Raw genomic sequence first — 26,618 nt, 5'->3', positions numbered from 1 at the left:
AGAGTATTTTTCGATATTTCATGCTGAACGTTACCAAAAATGCAATTTTTATAAGAGAATAAAAGATGAATAAAAATTCATTTATTCATAATTGAAGAATTCAAAAATTGAATTTTAGAAATTATTCAAGAATTCATAAGTTCATAATTCATTCAAAAATTTTTTAAACAAATAAAATTTCATTTTCACACATCCATTTATTTTATGCGAGAATGATGATGGACGCTGAGTTCGCTTGCTGATGGCAATCCTTTTAAAACCAATGATCCAAACTAAGCATGGGTACTGTTTCTGTTTTCTGTTCTGTTTTTAAAGTACCTGTTTCTGTTCTGTTAATACAAAAACAACAGAAACAGATGACCTGTTTTCTATTTACCTGTTCTGTTTCTGTTTTTATAATAGCTATTTTGTCCTGTTTCTGTTTTTTTTTCTACCTGTTTTTCTTCTGTTTATGATTTTATTTTCGTGATACGGGAATGAAATATTCGAGACTTTTGAAGTTACAAAATAGTGTTTTAATCATAATTGGAAATTATGAAGAAGTGTGGTTACGCCTCATACAATTTTAAAATTGGAACGTAAGTAAAATAATGGAACTAATGTGTCTAATATATCAAATAGTGCTACTATGTTGTTTCATCTAGGTAGAATTAGGGCCTAGGAGCCAGATGAGAGTAGGTATTTGTGTAAATAGGAGGACGGAAAAGGTGTAGCTTAGTTCCACTAAAATAACTTGTCTCTTATTGTACATTATTCAGTAAATTGAGCAGTAAAGTTGCACAGATACTGTCCAGGAGACAAGCGACCATTCTTTATTTCCAATCGATCAAAAGAAGCTGCTCTACCGAAGCTCTGCTGCAAATCCCTATTTAAGGACAAATTGCAACTTTCTGTGTTTGATAAGCCAGATATGAAACAGCTTATTTAAAAAACAACAGGGGGCTTGAAAGCACCATCCTGGGAAAACATCTATAATCACATAAATTTTGCTCCCCCCCCCCCAAAAAAAAAAAATTAAAATAAAACAGAAAGCTGCTTTACGGTCTGCCACTAAGGCTAGGTTGACTTGTGACTGCTGGTCTGCAAAAGGTTTTTGTAGGTATCACTGCCTATTACCCCAGGAAGATGAAAAATGAGAAGAGGTTGCACCAGAGTGTTTCACTTTTCAAGAGGCTTAATCATTCTCATGCAACTACTAATATCCTTTAAGCAATCTAAGTTGCAATCAGGAAGTTTTCACTGACAAGTAAGATATTCCGCATTCTGACTCTAGCCTATGAGCACTTTCCTGAACTTCATGTATTGAACATTGTCTTCATTCATCTGTTACGCACGCTCTTTGATTTTGGTCCACTCAAAACATAGCCAATGACATCCCCGAAGAAGATTACTTGGAATCCTTTGATAAAGTCTAAGATGTCAATCCAACTGGTGAAAATTATTCAGACGGTCTTTCTGTTCCTTGTTCTGAAAACTCAGGAAGTAAAGATAATTTTGCCGAAAACTCTGATGAAACTGATGCAGTGTCTACGGAAGAGGGTGGCAAAAGCAATGATGAAGATCAGTTTAGAGCTGGGGGGTCTGTCAGAAAACGATGTTGCGGCATAGGCTATCCGAAGACACTTTACACTAGGCCAAACATTGAAAAAACTGCGAAAATTATTTAGAAAACTAAAAGTTCCCACTGTTCAGCATGGTAACTTAAAAAGATGTCGTAAAGAGAGTGACCTTCGTTCTCATATCCCTCTTCACATGAAAGGGCGATGGAATAGTACATTGGAAATAATTGAGTATACAAAAAAATTAGGTATCCTGGAAATAGTTTTTTACATTTTACGTTTGCAACGGTTCTATCAGGAGTCCCTTGCTTATGTCGAATGGTTGGACTGTACTAGAAGCTGTTATTACCGTACTTTCTCTCATGCAAAATACCACTGTAATGGTAAGTTCTTCTCACCTATCCAATTGGCAGTCGAGCACACATAGTCTTAGATGGGCATGAGCTCTTTTGTAATACTAGAGCCGGCGATAGTCTCATTGCTGCACCCCTCAAAAAATAAAAAAAGTACTTTGTGACAAGCCTTCATTTTGCAATTAATCTTTCTTTTCCAAAAGGCAGCTTATCTGGATCCGTCAATATTTGAAAGGTTGTCACTTGTGGATCGTTCTCTGGTCCCTCAATCTTTGACCTTATAACTATAGGATACATTAAGTAATAATGCAGGAACCGCAAGAGAGTCCACTCCAACTCGCCTTCGTACTGCTAAAGTCCTTGAGGCTGTGGTAAAGTCCAGTGAGAACAACTGGTTTCAGTCGTCTTTGGATACAATGGGTTTCAAAATCGTAAGACGCTCCTGCAGCTTTAGCAACTCTGCCGTAAATGCCTTAAAATCTTTTGAGGAGAAACTGCTAGTCTATCTTTCAGAGTGACGTAGAGCTTTCCGGTAACCTTTTTCTTTTTTTCATTAATTTATATAAATACAGTAGTATGAATTTATATGAATCCTCGGGATGGTGGGGGTGGGGGGCAAAAAGTGCATTTTTTCTTATAACTCTTACTAGGTTGCTATCTACCGCTGCAACCCGGATATAGAGCTTTCTGGTAAGCTTTTTCTTTTTTCATTAATTTGCATAAATACAGTAGTACGAATTTATATGAATCCTGGGGAGGGGGCAAAAAGTACATCTCTTCTTAAATAATACCTATGAAATATTGGCAGATCCAGAGATTCTGGAGGGGGGATCGGCTAAGAAATAGAATTAGTATTCTTGAATTACGCAATTATGGTTAGTCATAGTCGAGGGTGTCACTACCCTTGTTCCTTTTGGAATGGACATGAAAACGTACCTACATACTCAAAAGTATGCCAGCTCCTACTCTTAAAATAAAAGTTCGAAGTAGTAACAATTTATGTGATAGAACAAGTGGCATGCGTTGGAGGAAGAATTTTCTGCCACAAAGCAACGGAAATTTTCGAGATAAGTTATCGAAAAGTGAAACTGTCCTTATATTTGCATCCCCTTGAAAGCCTATTTAAAAGAAGAGAATACTTAAAGAAAGTATTATGTAGCAAAGAGTCTAAATTTCTTTGAAATTCGGAATTTGATAAATTTCATTTTACTTATTTACTTAAGAATGAATTTGGTGGAGGGCCTAGAATAATATTTCCTAGCGCGAAGTGCCATAGAAATATGCAAAGTGCCCTTAAACCATTAATTTTCCTTCTGAAAAGTTTTACACACTGTGACTAGGAAATAATTAACCATCTTTCTTCTTTCATACTTGTGTTTAGGATGGCTTCTAAAGTCCAAATATCAGGATATGGGGGGGGGCGGGAATGGAAAGCATGGTCTGGAGGGAGAAACCACCCCCTCTCAAATCAACTATGAGCTCTTAAACACTAATGAATTTGAGGTGACTGCATAATTTCATGCCAAAAATTTGTCTGGGCACGAAAATTGTTCTATTTTCGAAATGTCCGGGCATTTCCGGAAAGTTTGAGAAGATGTTGTATAAACATAAAAGCGCATTTTTGGAAAAAAAGGAACAGGAAAATGGAAGAAAATAACCATAAAGAAAAAAGCATGGCGATATTTGCGTGCACAGACAATTTTTTGCCCCTTTGTTAGAAACACTGCACTTTTTTTGCGGAAAAAAAATGCTGTAATATTACTGGGTTTTCTCAAAAGCGTTATCGCCAGATAAAAGTACTACCCGTGGCAAGTGATAATCATGACGAGAAGTTAATGAGAGACTAAAAAGTTAATGCTTTCATATTGAAGACTCTTTCATTTTCTAGACTAAAAACGAAGAGATCTTTTTGGAGCTGTCAAAAACCACTCTAAAGCATCTTAGCGTACTATTACTAGTGTCGAGCGAACAGGCATTTTTGATCTCTGAGTATCAAACAGTTCGTGGTAACGAACTGTAAGTAAGGAGCGACCCGGCTCAATGGTAACCGAAACTCTAGAAATCGGGTTTTTGATACCAATAGATACATCAAAATAATCAGATTTCAATGCTGATTTCAAATATATAACTTTCATCAAGTTTAGTGCTAACCATCAAAAGTTACGCGCCTGAGAAAATTTGGCTGATTTTCAAAAAAGGGGGAATGACCCCCTAAAAGTTATAGAACCTTAATGAAAATTACACCATCATATTCAGCGTATCAGAGAACCCTACTGTAGAGGTTTCAAGCTCCTATCTATAAAAATGTGGAATTTTACATTTTTTGCCAGAAGAAAGATCACGGATGCGTGTTTATTTGTTTGTTTGTTTTTTTGTTTTATTTTCCCCAGGGGTGATCGTATCGACCCAGTGGTCCTAGAATATCGTGGGAGGGCTCATTGGAACGGAAATTAAAAGTTCTAGTGCCCTTTTTAAGTGACCAACAATAATGGATGGCAAATAGGCTCCCTCCCACGCTTATTTTTATCCCAAAGTCACCCGATCAAAATTTTGAGATAGCCATTTTGTTCAGCATGGTCTAAAATATGATAAATATGTCTTTTAGGATGACTTAATCCCCCGAAGTTCCCAGAGGGAGGGCTAAAAGTTATGAACTTTACCCAATGTTAACATATAGTGTAAACCTCTCTTTAGTTCTTTATTTATGCCCTTCTATGTTGGCAGATGTAATGGTTTACGTAAATTCCAAAGATAGACGATAAACGTTGGTACATGGTCTTTATTAAATAACGTGAGAATACACATAGAGAAAATAAGGTAGCACAAGAACAACTAACTACGACGAAGGCGAGAGATGGACCGCCTTTAGAAATGAGCGAAGAATGTAACTTTCCTGGAACGGAAGTTCCAGCCCTGGGAACGACCCCTTTCCCACGACTAGCTTTTAGTCCCAAGAGCTCCCCCTGGACCGCTATCGTTGACGCATAAATGCCCAACTAACTAAGAAAGGAGATACCCGGAAATGCTTCTCGAATTGATGTTAAATACTTTACAGATTCTCCCCCCTGTTTTTAGTTAAATTTCCCAAATTTGGCTTATCCCCTTCTCATTAAACCCACAAACTTTAATTGAATTCAAAACATTCCCTTCCAAAATTATTCACTTCTCGCCTAATAACATTCTACAGCATGAACTAGTAAACAATTACATAATACAAACACTACACAATACTTGAAAAAGTAAAAATTTACATAGTATAAACGAACCACACTAACAACAGTAGTCGGAAACTGGATATTTTAACACTTCATTTTTCTCTGTATACTTTAAAATAGACTTGTTCCCCATACCCCTGAATTTGATGAGGACAAGGAAAGTTGGGATTATGTATAAACTTTGAATTAGGGCAAAAGGAATGACCGGGAAAGGCTAATTAATCCTGAAAATACCAGCGACAAATAAAAGAAGTTGCAGAAACTTTAAAAATCATACCATGATGCAATGACGTTAAGATATTATTCCCAATAAAATCCTCGGGGTTTTATTGCTGTGGAACGCCTCGGTTTAGACCTATTTAGTTTTTCTCTACTAACTTGTGGTTCGACAAATGGCAGTACTACTGTTGATATCTCTACATAACTATTAGCGCTACGCATTAAAACCATCCCGTGAGGCATCAACCTCATCTCGCGAGATATTACAACCAGCTCCCTCTCCCTGGGTAGCCAAACCGCCCTGCGAGGCATCAGTAACATCTCGCAGTGCAACAAAAAAAAAACATCCCGTGAGTCATCATTACCATCCCACGTGACCTCAACACTAGCTCCCTTTTCCTGGGTAGCCAAACCGCCCTGCGAGGACTCAGTACCATCTCGCAGTGCAACAAAAAACCCATCCCGTGAGGCATCAGTACCATCCCACGGGACCTCAAACCCAGCTCACTTTTCATGGGTAGCCAAACCGCCCTGCGAGGACTCAGTACCATCTCGCAGTGCAACAACAAACCCATCCCGTGAGGCATCAGTACCATCCCACGGGCCATTAAAACCAGCTCCCTTTTCCTGGGTCGCCAAACCGCCCTGCGAGGAATCAGTACCATCTCACAGTGCAACAAAAAAACCATCCCGTGAGGCATCAGTACCATCCCACGGGACCTTAAAACCAGCTCCCTTTTCCTGGGTAGCCAAACCTCCCTGCGAGGAATCAGTACCATCTCGCAGTGCCTTCTCATTATCATTGAGTCCAAATTTCACCCTCGTCAGCGCAGAAAGAAATTCATCGGAAAAAGAAGACGTGTCTTCTTTCCCCACTATCTGTTCTATCTGTTCATATTGTATTGCAACCTTATACGCATCACCTAAAAAAAAAAAAAAAAATTCTGCACTAGTCTCTAAAAAATACCGTTTGTAGGACGGTCTGATCCACTCCTTGAATAAATTTATAGCAAATATTCCAAGAACTACACCATCATCCCTGGCTTCTAAGGACACCCTAAATGACCTTCCTAATTTTTGCATCCTTCTATAGAATAGATATACCCTTTTCCTTAAATTGAGCCACGCCTACAAACTCTGCAACCATGTTGCCTATTATTTTGCCTGGGGTATATACTACAAGTAATCCACCTTTTAAACTTGAAAAATTTATAATCGTGGGATCCAGATTCCCAAAAAAGGAGCGAAACAAACCATGGGCCAAAAATGACGCAAAGCTTTTGAATCAGACCAATTTAACAACAACTGAAATTTTTGTAACTTTGCAACAAACTCAATTTTTGTAACTTTGTAACAAATTTTGTAAAAAACTTAATTATTTTTCCACTTTATGACTTTGTGAGTTGCGTTATTACTAAAAAAAAAGGGGTCAATTAGCGATCCTATTACTTGGGACTGTTGAGGCTGTTCTATTGGAGGATTAATTGGGGTAGTGCTCAGTGGAGTTGGAGGGTTTGTTGGGACCCATGTCTTGATCTTTTGAATGTAATCATAAATTTCATCTTGATCGAAATCAGGATCATTTGAGTCAAATAAAAGAGGTGGCAATATGCCATTTCCCCTCCACTGTTTTACAAAATCAAAAGCAACCTTTTTGTTATATCCAGTTTCCGCCGGATCGAGAATAGAAATAAAAACTGACATATTGAGATTAAAATTTGAAAAGCAATTATTCTAAAAATTTAAATATTTGTTTTAAACACCGTTCTTTAATTACGGACGCTAAATTTTGGTCAATAAATTCACTTCTAACAGCAAGGGTATAATAAAATTTACCGGGTTGTTTAATCGTGGTAAATCACTTACGAAAGATAGTCCTTTCCAGATCCAATTGTAGTTGGTTTCAATTAAATCACTAGCGTCAAATGTAGTCACAAATGAGAATTAATTTTCGATTATCGAATTCAAAATGTTAAATTTTGGTTGGAAACTGTCAAATGTAGATCACACGTCAACTGTATAAAATCAGATAAAATAAACCACCAAACGTAAACTGGCTAAGTGAAGGTAGAAATCAACCGGAGACTCTCAGTTATAGAAATTTTAATTAGTAGGTAAAAGTTATCGCAATGAAATCCGTATTAATCATTGTGTAAAAGTCGATTTAAAAATGTTAATTTAGTAGAAAGTGTTTCTTAAGACGGCGCTATTAATAGAAGAAAGGTCTACCTCTTAACATTTAGACGTTTTTTTATCAGTCTTTTGTAATATTTGCGACTCAATATCACAATCAATTTTGGTAGCGGGCCAAATAGCTCTTCAATATGTTACCAGTATTTAGCGTAAGATGTCGTAAGTACTTATAACGGTCACTCAAATGTCACTTGGAGGTTTTCCCCTAGTGATATATGCTCCACTAGTCTTAACCGCTTGCCACCACTCTGTAAACCTCTATTTAGATTCTTTCTATATGCCCTTCTATGTTGGCATATGTAATGGTTTACGTAAATTCCAAAGATAGACGATAAACGTTGGTACATGGTCTTTATTAAATAACGTGAGAATACACATAGAGAAAATAAGGTAGCACAAGAACAACTAACTACGACGAAGGCGAGAGATGGACCGCCTTTAGAAATGAGCGAAGAATGTAACTTTCCTGGAACGGAAGTTCCAGCCCTGGGAACGACCCCTTTCCCACGACTAGCTTTTAGTCCCAAGAGCTCCCCCCTGGACCGCTATCGTTGACGCATAAATGCCCAACTAACTAAGAAAGGAGATACCCGGAAATGCTTCTCGAATTGATGTTAAATACTTTACAATAGTATTGGTTATTGGGAAGTATACAGAAGTTTTCAGGAGGTTTTTTTTCTCGTAGTGGGAGGGAAGGGTGAGTCGGTGGTTATGTTGGAGGATCTGTTCATGAAGGAAGTTTTCATGGGGGAAGGGAAATTGCCATGAAGGGGGCGCCGGACTTGCCAGCATTATTTATTGGTTATTGGAAAGTATACAACCATTTTCAGGAAGGATTTTTTCTGGAGGGGGGGCTAGAGGAGGGGATTACTCTGGAGAAGATTTCCGTGGAGGATGTTTCTTTGGGGTAAGGGACATTTCTATGAAGGGGGCGCCGGATTTCCAAGAATAATTTAAAAAACGATCAGAAATTAAATAAAAAAAAGGAAGTTTTTTCAACTGAAATGTAAGAAGGAATATTAGAAATTAAAACGAACAGAAATTATAACGTATGTGAGGGGGTTCTCCCCCAAGTCAATACCTCGCTCTTTACGCTACAGTTTTTTTTAATGCTTTCAAAAGAGCTATCTATTCAAATTAAACGGCCTTTGTTATTCAGGGGTTTGTGAATCAAATTTCTTTTTTACTTTTAACGTAAAGAGCGTGGTATTGACTAAAGGGAGAACCCCCTCATATACGTAATAACATATACGTAATAAAAAAAAAACAATAAAAAAACAAGCGATATGGCTCAATAGTAATCAAAACTTTTAAAAACGGAATTTTGATGTCAATAAATGTATCAAAAGAATGTGTTTATAATGCTGATTATAAATATATAAATTTTATTAAGTTTAGTATTACTCATCAAAGACTACGAGCCTGAGAAAATTTACTCGATTTTTTAAAGAGGGGGGAAACATCCCCTACAAGTGAATGAATTTTAATGAAAATCACACCGTCAGATTCAGCGTATCAGAAAACCCTAGTACATAGTTTTCAAGCTCATATCTGCAAAAATCTGCAACTTTGTATTTTTTGCCAGAAGAAAAATATACGAATATAGAAGTTAGTTACGTAAGTTAATTTGTAAAGACATCCATTTAGCAAAAGAAAAGTAAAATTTTTATGCAAATAAAAGCTGCATTAACTAAAAAACGATCAGAAATTAAATAAAAAAAACAAGTTTTTTTAACTGAGAGTAAAGAGCAACATTAAAACTTAAAACTGACAGAAATTATTCCGTATACGAAAGGGGCTTTGCCCGCCTCAACCCATCGCACGTTACGCAAAAGATTTTCTGTGTAAAAAACATGTAATTTTTAAAAAAAAAAAAAAAATTTGAGTAAATAGCGAGGCGGTGAGGAGGGGACAGCCCCTTTCATATACGGAATAATTTCTGTTAGTTTTAAGTTTTAATGTCGCTCCTTACTTTCAGTTTAAAAAACTTGTTTTTTTTATTTAATTTCATGCAAAAGCCGTATGCCCGGACAATGTCCAAACAAGAGGAAAGCACAATTTTTAAATGATAAGCTTTATGGTTTTAACAACTGATGCTATAAATAATTTTCTGATAATAAGCCAAAACTTATCATTTAGATTTTTTTCTTTAACCTTTAAGTGTTTGAAAAAGAGCTGTTTAATCAGCTGTTTTTTGAACGAAAACAGCTGTTTTCTATTTTTACCAAAGAGCAGAAACAGGAAAAGGTCTTCTTTTTTTTGTTGGCCTGTTCTATTTCTGTTCTGTTTCATTCAAGCCCTGTTCATTTTATTCTGTTTCTTCAGAAAAACAGAACAGTGCCCATGCTTAGTCCAAACCATGATTTCCTAAGCTTTTTACTCTTGCGGAACCATTAAAATGAAATACCTGACTAATATATATATATATATATATATATATATATATATATATATATATATATATATATATATATATATATATATATATATATATATATATATATATATATATATATATATATATATATATATATATATATATATATATATATATATATATATATATATATAATATATATATATATATATATATATATATATATATATATATATATATATATATATATATATATATATATATATATATATATATATATATATATATATATATATATATATATATATATATATATATATATATATATATATATATATATATATATACATATATATACATATATATATATATACATATGCATGCATGCATGCATGCATGTGCACGTACGTATGCACGTACGTATGCATGCATGCATGCATGCATGCATGCATGCATGCACACACACACACACACACACACACACACACACACACACACACACACACACACACACACACACACACACACACACACACACACATATATATATATATATATATATATATATATATATAGAAGATGGGGGGGTAGCACATTTCAGAGATCTGCTACATACATGTCTGACCATGCTTCTCCTGGCTCTAGACTTTCTTTGCTTTTGAGAAACCAAAGAAATTACAATCTTCAGCCATATTGTCCTATGTTCTCAGTGAAGCACGTAATCAGGCAAAAACTTTTGGTGCGAAAGCCTACTCTCTACCTTGGATAATTTCCACGTCTTTTAAGGATAAATCTTGCCTTTTACTTCAGTTGGAAAAATATCATTTCTATGTAATTTGGTCAAGGAATTATGCGAAATTTAAACTACTCAGTGTGTATATCTTTTAGGAACAAGACGGTTTTGAGCTGCTTGATTCCTATATGGAAAATCGTCACATGTATTGCCGATACAAAAGACCTAAAGTCGTATCAGTAGACGGAAGAAGTTTTGATTTGGCTGACAATTGGTATATTCTTCTTGCCACCGGCAAAGCCACTGAAGGTACATCTTGACTCTTGTCATTTCTTCCACTTTCTATTCTTTGAACGGTTTCATAAAAATAATTCGGCGATTCATTTGCCATATCAGTGATTTTTTTTATTCGTAAAAAAATGGCATATTCCTTACTTTCTTTTCATTTTACTAGAAAAATCACTAGATACAGAACTTTTCTAGAATTTGTTTTTGCTTGTATATTTATTTGTATGTTGCATAAAAAAAGTTAGCCGATTTGGCATCCGAACGAATAAACTTTTAAAACTTGATTATCTTTATAACTGCTACTACTACTACTAACAACTCACCGCAGCACCAAGCCGCCTGAGGCCAACACAGCTACGCACGCTCCTCCATCTCAATCTATTCAAAGCCTCCCTCTTTACACCCTCTCAGGAAGTTCCCATTTCCTATAAGTCTTTCTTTATGACATCCTCCCACCCCAGACGAGGACGACCTGTTTTCCGTTTAGCCCTAGACGGTTGGCCGAAAAGAACAATCTTCGGCAATCTGTCATCCCTTTATCTTTATCACTGCTATGACAAACAGATAAGAGCAACCTCTTCATCTGCCAAAAATATAAAACCTCTGAAATAGCCTATAATGTACCATAAATCTTATTTTGGGGCTTCTATGGAAGCGATTAATTTTATTGGCTTCTATGAGGTATCCATGCACAGGGGCTGAGTCGTTAATGCCGTGTGTGGGAGGGGGTGGATTTGCGGTGAGTATTCGTGCTAGTGGGGAGTTCTGTACTAACGATTTGAGTGATGTTGAGCTGCGTGGTTAGGAGTTGAGTGGGAAACCCTCAAATAAGTATGAATACAGTCACCTGTGGTTAAGAAATCCGATATTTTAGCGGAGCTGTGGACATAACCTACCCTCTTCACAAGTTTTTTTCGGGAAAACTTTTGACCTTTGATTTTGAAAAAGCTTATTCATGGCACCATCTTATTCGTTGGTGCTTTGAGCGACGGTGCCCCGTAATTCTTTCCCTTTAGGTACTGTCTATGAGGTAGTGATTAAAAACTTATTTTTCTCTACCTGTCTCAGTTTGAAAATGAAATTGCATCGAAATTTACATTTGCTATGTTAGCTTTAAATTAATTAATTTTTAACGACTTCTCAGGCCCTAGGAACTTTTTCTTTAATTTCAGGTAACATTATTTCACATTTTCTTGGCGGATCCGTCTCCCATTCATCTTTGCCCATAAACTTAAACAAATATCGAACATCTAGAAGTTGGCATGAAGAACTTTCGCTTTTTGAAGTGTACAGTGACTGCGGGGTTGGAAAAGGCTGTTTTGGGATACCAAGAAACTGTGAGGCAAATCATAGTTGCAAAGTTTTGATGACGCATAGGAAAGATGGCTCTGCTGGGTATGAATTCGAAGTCATGGGTGTCTTAAATCAGCCTGACAACTCATATATTGCTGTTGGTCTGTCTTTTGATGCTGTAATGGTAAAGAGAAGAAATTTAGTATTTAAATAGATCAGATTTAGATGATTATTTTTTATTCATTAAAGAAAAAGAGATGTACGAAAGAAAAGGGACCAACACAACAGGAGTATCAAACAGTTCGTGGTAACAAACTGTAAGTAAGGAGCGACCCCGCTCAATAGTAACCGAAACTCCAAATAACGGAATTTTGATACCAATAAATACATCAAAAGAATCAGATTTTAATGTTAATTTCAAATATATAAGTTTCATGAAGTCCTACCCATCAAAAGTTACGCGTAAAGCGTAAAGAGCGAGGCGTTGAGGAGGGGACAGCCCCTTTCATATACGGAATAATTTCTGTTCGTTTTAAGTTTTAATGTCGCTCCTTACTTTCATTTAAAAAAACTTGTTTTTTTTATTTAATCGCTCACAAGGATTTCACCCTTCAAAAAGAAAGAAAAACAGTTTTAAGAGCTAAATAAATAACTAAGAATAGTTTATAATAGTAAATTAGTGTTCCTCAAAGAAAAAAAACAAAAAAAAACAAGGAAAAATGAAAATTACCACAAATAAATTAATTTCTAAACTACTAGTTGCTTCAAAAAAAAATAAAGATAAACGCATATTTACGTAGAACCTCCCTGTGATTAGCGGACTGAATATAATCTGAAATTCGGTTGTTTTTTATATTTCATCCAAGCCATTAAGATCCCTGTATGGAAAGGAAAATATCATCTACTTGAATCAAGGTGGGGAATTCGGTTTTATTTTTACCAGGTTTTTCAATTGTGGTCATCATATTCGTCATAAAGCATACCATCATAAAGCATATTTCCAAAAAGCATCATAAAGCATATTTCCATGTTTTTTTCAAAGAGTTAAAGAATCATGTTTCTTCAATCGAAATAACAGTTCAGACATAATTCATAAATCCATTCAAGTTAGCTACAGTTTCTTTGTTTTAGGGATCTAACCAAAGGAAATTACATTGTTATCATAGCAAATATTGGATACAAAATAATAAAATTATGTTTTTGTCTGATCGAGAAGGATACTTTTATTCCATGATCAAATTTTTCAACTGATAGAGTAGTGCTAATAACAATTAATTATTTTAAGACGCAGTAAATGAAAAATAAACGTGTGGAATTATGTGTTTACTGATGCACTTAAGTATTATAAATTCTGTGAAATATCTTTCTATATAAGCTGGAGAAGTTCAGACAAAAGAAAAACAAAGAAAATAAACAGATAAATATTTTCCACAACAAAGCTACAGAAGCAGATGCATCGAAACAATTGATCAAGTTGATAAATAGTATCAATAGATCAATGTAGGACTTAACTACAAATAAGCCTCTTCTTGTAACCTTGCTTTCGATTCTTTATAAGAGATCGAAAAGTCAATAGGAGAAAACTTATGAACAATCCCTAGGTTTCTGTGCCGCCTTAATAAAAACAGTGAATACCTGATTTTAAGGATTTAATTAAAGACAATAAAGATTAATTTATATTGTCAACGATGGCTAATTATGTAAAATTGGTAAATATAGTGTCTTGCCTGAGCCATCGACTTAATTTTTTAAACTAGCCTAAGAAAATGAAAAAATTTATAGAAAAGTTGCAACATTCCAGCTAAAAGTTTTTTTTTTGAAATTACATGAAAAAGGAATATTTGATTTGAATTTTGAAATTTAGAAATAGTAGCTTATAAACAGTTTTAGGTTCTTTTTATTCTTAAATGAAAACACAAAAAATCAACAACAAAAGACATTAATCTGTACAAAGGCTTGATACCATGTAACAATTGAGGGGTGGGGATGAGGTATAATGTTACAGAACGAGTCAAAATTGTCTGTACAACATTAATTTAAATTTTATGCCATGAGAAACGAGGGTAACATTTTGGCCATAACCATTACAAATATTGTATCTCAATGCCCAAAAATAAAGTCGTTTGCGTAATTTGGTTCACCTGGTGTTAAAACTCTAACTCTAAAAAAAAGAGAAAAATACTGGGTGATATCTGGCCAAGGACAAAAAACACCCATCAAACATTAAGCACGCTTCAACCTATCCTGGAAACATCCTTCCCACGAGAATAGAAAACTCGAAACTGACACCAGAGAACATTTTAGGATTTTTTTAGCCGCCAAACGAGTGACAGTTCTGACCTGGCTCAGGTAACATGTTCCATACAATATGACAAGCAGTTAGACACTAACTACTTGTCATATTGTATGAACCTAATTACAAGAGGAATTTGATTTTAAGAAAGGAGACAAACAGTGAAGAAGATAATGATATAATAATAATAGTAAATGAAATTATTGTTATAAATAATAATAGATGAAATTTCAAAAACAGTGAATTACAGAAGAAACTAATTGAATAACAAAAGTAAAAATAAAACCGACAATAAAAGAGTCCTAATGTCGTTACTTTATGCAAGTTCAGCTAAGGGCTTAGCAAGTTTCAATAAGTCTATGCACGTCTTACAGCTTAGCTGAGAGACTCTTTATTAGAGTTTTAGTTGAACTCACATAAGGTAATAAAGTTTGGACTCTTTTATTGTTTGTTTTATTTTTATTTTTTGTTTTTATCCTAAGTTGAATTTTACCATGATTCAGTTTTCTTGCTTAGCTATTGTATGTATAGCCGAAGTATTCAATTAATTTTCCTCTGTAATTCACTATCTTTAAAATTTCCTCATTACATTATCTTTTTAGAAGTTTTTATAATGGAAAGGCAGCGTGATCTTCGTTTATATTTAAGGAAGAAATTTGAACACAATTTGTCTTACGGTGGTGATAATTAGAAATTTCGTGTAAAAACTTTCACCGGACTATCTTATTAAGTGGCATATTTATTCCCATATAATTGATATAATCAATTTTATATTTTATTACATCAATTTTATTTACTTTATTTTCAGTAAAAATGTCGATTTGCCGATCCCCTTTATGAAAGAGTATTTAGGATAAAAACTTCAACCGGGCAATCTTACTAAGTTATATATTTATTTTCTCGAAATTAATTTTTCGTGACTACGGATATGTGTAAGCCCTTCTGAAACATTGTAAATTGACAGAGCCACTTTTCAAAATAACAAAGTCTATATCTCTTTTACTTAATATTAATGTTTTAATTAATAGTTCCAGGAGACCGATTTGTGCTCGGTATAAAGAAAGACTGCTTGTCTATTCACTTTCACAGAACAACTTTATTCTCATTTTATTTTATTGGTTAAAAAACTTTCGGAAAAATAAGTTTTTCAAAGAAAAGTAAAGGCCATTTTAAACTTAAGCTCACCAGATACAAATACCTGTTAAAATTCAAACTCAAAACGACCAGAAATTACTATTAAAGAATAAATGAAACCCAAAACGAACAGAAATTAAATAAACAATCACAGCAAAAACATACAACAATATGTAATATAAAACAACAACATACACCATAATGTGATCAACCATCCACTCTCTTTTCAGCTTTCTACCCGGCTGCATAGGGGCTGGCACGGGTGGGTCTTGGGCAGGCAGCGCCGGTCTGAAATGGATGTGGGTGGCTCCTGATGGGCCAGCTATCTCCACTTGTTGCATTGGAGTAACGCCATTAGCCTTAGCTCTCTTTTGAGGGGGGGACGGACTCTTCAAAATTGTCCTTAAAAAGAAGACGAAATTTAGTATGGAAAAACGATTCCCCTTTTAAAAGAAGAAAAAGTTAGTCTGCACAAAGAATCCCCCTCTCCACCCGCTGCATCAAATCCAATACGATGATTTAAAATATAGATCTAAAAAATATTCAGCTATAAATATGCTATAATTAACAGCTAACCAAACACTAAACTTCAGTGTTGCGTGTCGGAATGACCACATTAGTTTTCTTGTCAAAGGGTATACATGTCTGCACAAAGAATCCCCCCCTCCCCCTTACTTTTCATGCGAAGAAATAGTTTGTTTTTTCACCTTACAACGAAGGTGTTAGAATTGATACATTGCCCCTTCCCCCCCCCGTATAAACACTTTGCGTGAAATCTGTAAGTAGCGTTTAATCGTTTCCGTTCCTATCTGACATCCTGTTAATATCATAGAAGAAAGGAAATTAGTGAAAGTTTTTATAAAAGCCTATAGATTTAAAAAATAGTCTGCCATAAATATGGTATAATTAAAAGCCAACCAAACACTCAACTTCAGTTTTGCGTATCGGAATGGCTACATTAGTTTTCTTTTTAAAGGGTGTAAGTTTCTGTAAAAAGAATTTCCCCTCCCCCCTTACTTTCCCTCAACCGACAGTGTTTGTTTTTCACCTCAAAATGTAGTTGTTAGAACTGATACATTGCCCCCCTTCCCTCCATCGTATAAACACTTTGCGTGAAATCTGTAAGTAGCGTTTAATCGTTTCCGTTCCTATTTGACATCCTATTAATATCATAGAAGAAAGGAAATTAGTGAAAGATTTTTATAAAAGCCTATAGATCTAAAAAATAGTCTGCCATAAATATGGTATAATTAAAAGTTAGCCAAACACTAAACTTCAGTGTTGCGTGTCGGAATGACCACATTAGTTTTCTTGTGAAAGGGTATACGTGTCTGCACAAAGAACCCCCCCCCTTACTTTTCATGCGAAGAAACAGTTTGTTTTTTCACCTTACAACGAAGGTGTTAGAATTGATACATTGCCCCTCCCCCCCCCCGTATAAACACTGCGTGAAATCTGTAAGTAGCGTTTAATTGTTTCCGTTCCTATCTGACATCCTATTAATATCATAGAAGAAAGGAAATTAGTGAAAGATTTTTATAAAAGCCTATAGATCTAAAAAATAGTCAGCCATAAATATGCTATAATTAACAGCCAACCAAACACTCAACTTCAGTGTTGCGTGTCGGAATAGGCACATTAGTTTTCTTTTTAATGGGTATACTTGTCTGCACAAAGACTCCCCCCTCCCCCACTTACTTTTCATGCGAAGAATTAGTTTGTTTTTCACCTTACAACGAAGGTATTAGAATTGATACATTACCCCTCCCCCCCCCCCGTATAAACACTTTGCGTGAAATCTGTAAGTAGCGTTTAATCGTTTCCGTTCCTATCTGACATCCTGTTAATATCATAGAAGAAAGGAAATTAGTTAAAGATTTTTATAAAATCCTATAAAAGCCTCCCCCCTTACTTTTCATGCGAAGAAATAGTTTGTTTTTCACCTCACAACAAAGGTGTTAGAATTGATACATTGCCCCCTTCCCCTCCTCCCCCCTTTTACAAAATGGCCTAAAAATATTTGTTAGATCTTAATTTTGGAAATAACTCATTTCACTCGTTTCAAGTCCTAAAAATATCTCTTTTAATTATGCAAATAATTCGCGCCTTCTTCAAAGCGTTTAGAATTACACAAAGCCCGTGGTCTTAATCACCAGCCCTTTGTTTTCATAATTTATATATAGCACGTGTTAAATCTGTTTCAAAACACGACCCTTTTTGTAATGATAAACACAGATGGTTTTAGACCGGAAGGGAAAGCACATTTTAAAAACATGAACAAGCAAAGGACATTTTGAACAAAAAAAATTATTTATAATGAATTAAACTTGTAAACAGAGAGGTGGGGGAAGATGAGATTTACATAATGGAAAAAAGAGCGTAATTTAAGTTTTCTAGCCACTATAATCATCAGATTGTAGAATTTGTTTCGTTGGGGGAGGGGGCTATGCCCCTGAATTTGAATTTAATAGTGGGGTGGTAAAATGATTTTATTTGGAAATAGATTAAGAAAATTTAGTAAACTGAACTCACAGTATAAATCAATGTATCCATAGCTTCAAAGTCAATAATATCAAATGTGCTATCCTTGGTATGCTAAACATTATGAAAATTTAATCGTAACGGATGAGCATTTTATACAAAATCTCAAGGACGAATGAAAATCACTCTTTAATATTTGAATCCAATTACCGATCAAGTTATCGTATATGGAGTAACCTCCGCTGTCTCTGATTGGTCCTAAAAATGGATGTTTCCTCAAAAACCAGTCTTGTTGAAAACGTGGAGATGTAGCAAATTTTTGTAGCAAGCTAAAATTTATTTACCGGTGGGGAATCCCTACCCGAACTGTGCAACTAATATGTTTTATCTAAAAAATAAGACTCGTTAAAGACGTGGTAATGAAACGAAATTTTGTAACAAGCCAAACTTCAGGAACCAGTGGGGAATCCCTGCTCGTACTGCTCGCTTTTAAACACTTAGAATAGCACAGGAAGGAACATAAACCCTTAGAATAGCATAGGAAGGAACATAAACCGAGCAAATCCATAAGTACATGCTCTGGAAAGGTGCCAAGGAACATAAAGTAAGCAAATAGCACAGGAAGGAACGTAAACCAAGCAAATAGCATGGGAAGGAACATAAGCCAAGCAAAATGATACTTAGTCCTCTACTACCTTGGGGGGTTGTGTCGACCCCGGAGTTTTAATATCAGATGTTTGAACTATTTTTAACAAAATGGTCATCTCATATTTTTATCGATTGGGTTTATCCATCCAGTAAACCCAAGGGCGTGGAAGGTAGGAAGGGCTAATTGCCCTCCGATCTTTTTTTTACTTTGATAAAATGAATTAAAAATTTTAACTACCTTTCAAAGGAGCCCTTTCTGAAGTTTATACGACCATCCCTTTCATAAGAACAATATACGACGCCGGGACATAGCTTATAATGCCTGCCCCCAGGCCCTGGGGGGTTGTGTCGACACCGGAGTTTTTTTTTATCTGACCTTTGAACTATTTTTAACAAAATGGCTATCTCAAAATTTTTATCGGATGCATTTGGGGGACAAGGAGCGTGTGGGGAGAGTTGCCCTCTGATCTCTTTTGACTCTTTAAAACTGAACTAGAACTTTCAATTTCCAATCAAATGAGCCCTCTCTGAAATTTATACGAGCATCCCTTCCACAACAGCTGTATAGGTCCTCCAGGCATAACTTAGAACGCATACCCTGGGCCCTGAAGGATTGGACCGACCCCGGAGTTTTCGTCATATGATCTTTGAACCGTTTTGAAAATAATGGCTCTCTCAAAGTTCTTATCAGATGGGTTTGAGGAAAATAGAACGAGGAGGGGGGGGCTAGTTGCCCTCCTATCTCTTTTGAATCTTAAAAACTGAACTAGAACTTTCAATTTCCAATCAAATGAACCCTCTCCGAAGTTTTTACGAGCATACCTTCCATAAGAACAACATATGCCCCCAGAGCAATACTTGCAACACCTGCCCCGGGTCCTGGGGGGTTGCGTCGATACGGAAGTTTTTCTTATCTGACCCTTGAACTATTTTTAACGAAATGGCCATACGTAAAGAAGTTTTTGTTATATGATCTCTGAACTATTTTTAACAAAATTGCTATATCGAATTTTTTATCATGTGTATTTGGGGGAAAAGGGCTTGGGGGGCTAGTTGTCCTCCAATTGCTTTTGAGTTTTAAAAAGCGTACTAGAACTCTCGGTTTTAATCGAATGAGCCCCCTTTGAAGTTTATACGAAAACCCCTTCTATATGAAGTACCTCTGGGAAAAAAATAAACGGAGTGTGGGGGAGGCTAGCTGCCCTCCGATTACTTTTGATTCTTAAAAAGCAAATTACAACTTTCAATTTCCAATCAAATGAGTCCGCTATGAAGTATATACGAGCACCCCTTCCATAACAACCATATATGCCCCCAGGGCATAACTTACAACGCCTACCCCCGGGCCGGTGGGGGCTGTGTTGACACCGGAGTGTTGTTATCTGAACTTTGAACTAGGTTTAACAAAATTTCTATCTCAAAATTTTTCTCTGATGCATTAAGGGCGTGGAAGGGAGGGGGGCTAGTTGTCCTCAGATATCTTTTGACTCCTAAAAAGTAAACTGGAACTTTCAATCTCCAATCAAATGAGCCCTGTCTGGAGTTTATGCGAGCATCCCTTTCATAAGAACCATATACGCCCCCAGGACAATACTTACAACGCCTACCCTCCGGACCCCGGGGGTTTTGTTGACACCGGAGTTTGTGTTATCTAATTTTGAAGAATTTTCAAAAAACTGCCTATCTCAAAATTTTTAGCGGGTGGGTTTTGGGAAACTATTTTTAACAAAATGGCTATCTCAAAATTTTTATCGGCTGCATTTGGGGGACAAGGGGCGTGGGGGGATTGTTGCCCTCTGGTTTCTTTGGACTCTTAAAAGATTAACTAGAACTTTCAATTTCCAATTAAATGGGCCCTCTCTGAAGTTTGTACGAGCATCCCTTGCACAACAGCTGTATATGCCCTCCAGGCATAATTTGCAACACTTACCCCGGGCCCTGAAGGAATGAGTCGACCCTGGAGTTTTCGTTGTATGATCTTTGAACCGTTTTGAAAATAATGGCTCTCTCAAAATTCTTATCGGACAGGTTTGAGGAAAATAGGACGTGGAAGGGGGGGGGGGCTTGTTGCCCTCCGATCTCTTTTGACTCTTAAAAAGTGAACAAGAACTTTCAACTTCCAATTATATGAGCCCTCTTTGCAGTTTATACGAGCATCCCTTCCATAAGAATTATATTTATCCCCCAGAGCATTATTTACAACACCTGCCTCCGGGCCCTGGGGGTTGTATCGACCTCGGAGTTTTCATTGTATGATCTTTGAACTATTTTTGAAAAAATGGCTGTCTCAAAGTTCTTATCGGATGGGTCTGAGGAAAAAAGGGCATGGAAGGGAGGGGGCTAGTTGCCCTCCGATATCTTTTGACTCTTTAAAACTGAACTAGAACTTTCAATGTTTAATCAAATGAGCCCTCTCCGAAGTTTATACGAGCATACCTTCCATAAGAACAATATATGCCCCCAGAGCAATACTTACAACACCTGCCTTGGGTCCTGGGGGATTGCGTCGATACAGAAGTTTTTCTTATCCGACCTTTGAACTATTTTTAACGAAATGGCCATACGCAAAGGAGTTTTTGCTATATAAACTCTGAATTATTTTTAACAAAATGCCTACCTCAAATTTTTATCAGATGTATTTGGGGAAAAAGGGCTTGGGAGGCTAGTTGCCCTCCGATCACTTTTGACTCTTAAAAAGGACACTAGAACTTTTGGTTTCCAATCGAATGAGCCCCCTTTGAAGTTTATACGACGACCCCTTCTATATGAAGTAACTCTGGGGAAAAAATAAATGGAGTTTGGGGGGAGGCTAGCTGCCCTCCGATCACTTTTACTCTTAAAAAGTGAATTACAACTTTAAATTTCCAATCAAATGAGCCATCTACGAAGTTTCGACGAGCATCCCTTCGATAACAACCATATATGCCCCCAGGGCATAACTTACAACGCCTACCCCCGGGCCTTGGGTGCTGTGTTGACACCGGAGTTTTTGTTATCTGAACTTGGAACTATTTTTAACAAAACGTCTGTCTCAAAATTTTGCTCTGATACTTTAAGGGCGTGGAAGGGGGGGGCTAGTTGCCCTCCGATCTCTTTTGGCTCTTAAAAAGTGAACTAGAACTTTCAATTTCCAATTAAATGAGCCCTCTTTGCAGTTTATACGAGCATCCCTTCCACAAGAACTATATATGCCCCCAGAGTATTATTTAAAGCACCTACCTCCGGGCCCTGGGGCATTGTGTCGACCTCGGAGTTTTCATTGTATGATCTTTGAACTATTTAAAAAATGGCCATCTAAAAGTTATTATCGGATGGGTTTGAGGAAAAAAGGGCATGGAAGGGATGGGGTCTAGTTGACCTCCGATATTTATTGACTCTTGAAAAGTAAACTAGAACTTTCAATTTTTAATCAATTAAGCCCTCTCTGAAGTTTATACGAGCATAACTTCCATAAGAACCATATATGCCCCCAGAGCACTACTTACAACACCTGCCTCGGGGCCTGGGGGATCGCGTCGACACAGAATTTTTTCTTATCTGACCTTTGAACTATTTTTAACGAAATGGCCATACGCAAAGGAGTTTTTGCTATATAAACTCTGAATTATTTTTAACAAAATGGCTACCTCAAAATTTTTATCAGATGTATTTGGGGAAAAAGGGCTTGGGGGGCTAGTTGCCCTCCAATCACTTTTGACTCTTAAAAAGGGCACTAGAACTCTTGGTTTCCAATCGAATGAGCCCCCTTTGAAGTTTATACGACGACCCCTTCTATATGAAGTAACTCTGGGGAAAAAATAAATGGAGTTTGGGGGGAGGCTAGCTGCCCTCCGATCACTTTTACTCTTAAAAAGTGAATTACAACTTTAAATTTCCAATCAAATGAGCCATCTACGAAGTTTAGACGAGCATCCCTTCCATAACAACCATATATGCCCCCAGAGCAAAACTTACAACGCCTACCCCCGGGCCCTGGGGGCTGTGTTGACACCGGAGTTTTTGTTATATGAACTTGGAACTATTTTTAACAAAACGTCTGTCTCAAAATTTTGCTCTGATACTTTAAGGGCGTGGAAGGGGGGGGGGCTAGTATCCCTCCGATCTCTTTTGGCTCTTAAGAACTGAACGATAGCACTCAATTTTCTATCAAATGAGCCATTTATGTAGTTTGTACAAACAGCTGTTCCATAACAGCCATATATGCCCCCAGAGCATTACTTACAACGCCTGCCTCCGGGCCCGGGGGGTTGCGTCGATACAGGATTTTTTCTTATCTTACCTTTGAACTATTCTTAATGAAATGGCTATTTTAAAAACTTTATCCGATGGGCTTGGGAAAAAAGGGTTGTGGAGAGGGGGCTAGTTGCCCTCAGATATCTTTTGACTCTTAAAAAGTGAACTAGAACTTTCAATTTCCAATCCAATGGGCCCTCTCTGAAGTCTATACGAGCATCCCTTTCATAAGAACCATATACACCCCTAGGACAACACTAACAACGCCTACCCTCCGGGCCCCGGGGGGTTGTGTTGACACCGGATTTTTTATTATCTGACTTTTGAATAATTTTAACTTAATAGCTATCTCAAAATTTTTATCGGATGCATTTGGGGAAAAAGGGGCTTGGAAGGAGGGAGGGGCTAGTCTCCCTCCGCTATCTTTAGAATCTCAAAAACTGAACTAGAACTTTCAATTTCCAATCAAATTAGCCCTCTCTGAAGTTTTTACGATCATCTTTTCCATAAGAAGCATATATTCCCCCAGGGGATAGCTTACAACGCCTGCCCTCGGGCCCTTGGGGGCTGTGTAGACCCCGAAGTTTTCGTTATATGGTCTTTGAACTATTTTTGAAAAAAAATGGCTATCTCAAAGTTCTTATCGGATGGGTTTGAGGAAAAAAGGGCGTGGAGGGGCGGGGGGGGGGTCTAGGTGCCCTCCAATCTCTTTTGACTCTTAAAAATTAACTAGAACTTTCAATTTCCAATGAAATGAGCCCTCTTTGAAGTTTATACGAGCGTCCCTGCCATAAGAAACATATATGCCCCCAGGGCATTACTTACAACGCCTGCCCCGGAGCCCTGGGGGGTTGAGTCGACTCCAGAGTTTTTGTTGTATGACCTTAGAACTATTTTTAACAAAATAGCTATCTCAAAATTTTTATCGGATGCATTTTGGAAAAAAGGGCGTGGGAGGGGGAGGGGGTGGTAATCCTCCGATATCTTTCGACGCTTAGAAAGTGAACTAGAACTTTCAATTTCCAATCAAATGAGTCCTCTCTGAAGTTTATATGATCATTCCTTCCATAAGAACCGTATATGCCCCCAGGGTATAACTTATAACCCTTGCTCTGAAGACTGTGGGGGAGTGTCCTGCTCAAAGATATAATTTCCAGAACTTTCAACTACGTTCAACAAAATGGCTACCTCAAAATTTTGATTGGATGTGTTTGGGGAAATGGTGGGCGTGGAAGGGGTGCTAGTTGCCTTCTAATCTCTTTCGACTACTAAAAAGGGCACTAGCCATTTCAATTTCCAATCGAATGAGCCCTTTTTGAATTTTCAACGACAACACGTTCTATAAAAACCTTATTTGCCCCCAGGGCATAACTTACAACCCTTGCACTGAGGGCTTTGGGGGGGGGGGGGGTGTCATCCTCAAAGACCTAATTTCCGATTTTTTCAACTACGTCGAACAAAATGGCTATCTCAAAATTTTGATTGGATTTGTTTGGGGAAAAGTTGAGCGTAAGAGGGGCGTTAGTTGCCCTCCAATCACTTTCGACTACTAAAAAGGGCACTAACCCTTTGAACTTTCAAACGAATGAGCCCTTTTTGAAGTTTCTACAAAAAAGCTTTCTAAAAAACCTTACATGCCCCCGGGGCATAGCTTACAACCCGTGCCCTGAGGGCTGTGGGAGGAGTGTCCTCATCAAAAACATAATTTCTGTGTGGAAATCAACTACGTAGAACAAAATGGCTATCTCAAACTTTGATTGGATGTGTTTGGGGAAATGGTGGGCGTAGGAGGGGGGTTAGTTGCCCTCCAATCATTTTTGACCCTTAAAAATGTCACTAGATCGCTGGATTTCAAATCGAATGAGCCGCCTTTGAAGTTTATATGACAACCTCTTCCATATGAAGTGCCTCTAGGAAAAAAATAATAATAATACAACATTGGAGCCGTATGGCCTTTACTATAGGCAACGCTATAGCGTTGCCTCTGATTCGCTGTAGAAAGTTATTAAGAAAATAAGGGTATTGGATGTGTTCGTATTTGTTACGTCATTCGGATGAGAAATATTTTTCTAAGATTAACTAAGGCCCTTAACAAATTTCCCAAAATTCGTGACCTATCCAGCTCGTTTTTTTTTTTTTTTTCACACAGGAAAACGAATAATTATCTTATTAGGAACAATCTTGATAAACGAACTATAATCACCTAGCGAAGCTCGGTTCCCTGGTATGAAAATTGATATTTTGATATTGCTCCGCCACAATGCGTAGCATTTAATGCAAATTTTTTAAGAATCCGATATTCACGTTACAGCTATCAAACGGGAATGTATTTCTCTAAAACCTCGGAGTCAAGTCAGTTAACTGATGTGTCAACCAACTCAAGGTTTTTGAACCTTCAGGGGTCTCTAATTTCAGGTGTCTCATGCATGAAAAATATTTAGGGGGCTGAAAGGGGGAGACAAATTTTTCCGAAGTCTTGACAAATCTAGATTTTTTCATATCGGAAATTGGTGGTGTACCAATTTTCTCAAAGAAGTTATGTTACCGTGTCCCAGAAAAACTTATACACAATTATTGCTCGTTTGATAAGATAAGATATTGCAATAAAGAGAGCAGGACAAATAAACTAGAAAAGTTTTAATAAATAGAAATCACAAAATAATACAACAATTTTGACCGTGATTTCCGTTCAGCCGTCCTCAGTGCGAAAGATGAAAACATATTAATAGAATTAAATACTCAAAACGAGACAAAAAGACAAAGCTAAATAAAGTTATAAAAAGTCTAAATTCACACCAACCGTAAAAGCCGATTGAGGTCTACTTCTCAGTTGCCTTTTCACAGTTAGTGACATTTCCCTTTTTCCCTCTTTCCCTGGTTTCCCTGGTTACTCTCTTTTTCCCTCGTTTGCTTGTCCTACGTGTGTTTCCTTACGTCAGGTTAAGCCAAAGCTATCTTATGTTTATTTTTTTATTAGGCATATTCATTTATTTTCGTTCTATGATAGTAACCAATTAATATCATGATCTCTCTTGTTACTATTTGTTACTATTTCCTATTTTTTTGTTACTATTTCCCATGCTATTGTATTGTTGTGGCTCAGGATAATTTGAAGATTTTTCTGAGACATTTTATTTGTATAGTGCTAGTTGTAGAATGACCATCTAGAACGCGCGTTTTGAATAAACTAAATTTTATATTTTTAGGGAAACGACTCCGTCACAGAATGTGTTTACCGTGATCAAAATTTTAAAGTTTATCATTCCTACAACGAGCCTTCTTTCATTAATAAAAGACTTCCTGAGTTGGTGAGTTTATTTGCTTTTATCTATTAAAACAAATTTCGTCTGCTATTATGAGTGCAATAAGAAAAAACATATTTTTGTTAGTTTTTTGCTACTAAGGGTGAGTTCCAAGATTTATACTAGGCTTGTTTTTGGTAATTTGAGCCATCAGTAATTTGAGTCTTTTGAGTCTTATTTACTAGACATGCTGAAACGTAACCCTTTTACCTAAAATAATCATTCCTCCATCCATACCTGCACAAAGAGGAATATCCCCTCCGCTAATTTTGGTTGGAAGGATCCTCTCCTATAAAG

The 26,618-nt window shown here is 36.7% G+C and overlaps 1 protein-coding gene across 1 annotated transcript in view; it reads left to right on the top strand.

Moving 5' to 3' along the window:
* The window catches only part of LOC148947703 (uncharacterized), a 196,440-nt gene that overhangs the window by 72,212 nt on the left and 97,610 nt on the right, over window positions 1-26,618 (top strand). Inside the window, exons 4-6 of the mRNA XM_089095381.1 lie at window positions 10,805-10,958; window positions 12,110-12,414; window positions 26,226-26,327. Of these exons, the coding sequence (XP_088951507.1) occupies window positions 10,805-10,958; window positions 12,110-12,414; window positions 26,226-26,327 (561 nt within the window). The remainder of the gene's footprint in view (window positions 1-10,804; window positions 10,959-12,109; window positions 12,415-26,225; window positions 26,328-26,618) is intronic.

This window comes from Artemia sp. Qi Xiang Cuo, chromosome 10 (genome assembly GCF_049724085.1).
Source record: "Artemia sp. Qi Xiang Cuo chromosome 10, ASM4972408v1, whole genome shotgun sequence".
NCBI classification, from domain to species: domain Eukaryota; kingdom Metazoa; phylum Arthropoda; class Branchiopoda; order Anostraca; family Artemiidae; genus Artemia; species Artemia sp. Qi Xiang Cuo.
This window is presented reverse-complemented; position numbering and strand designations above follow the sequence as displayed.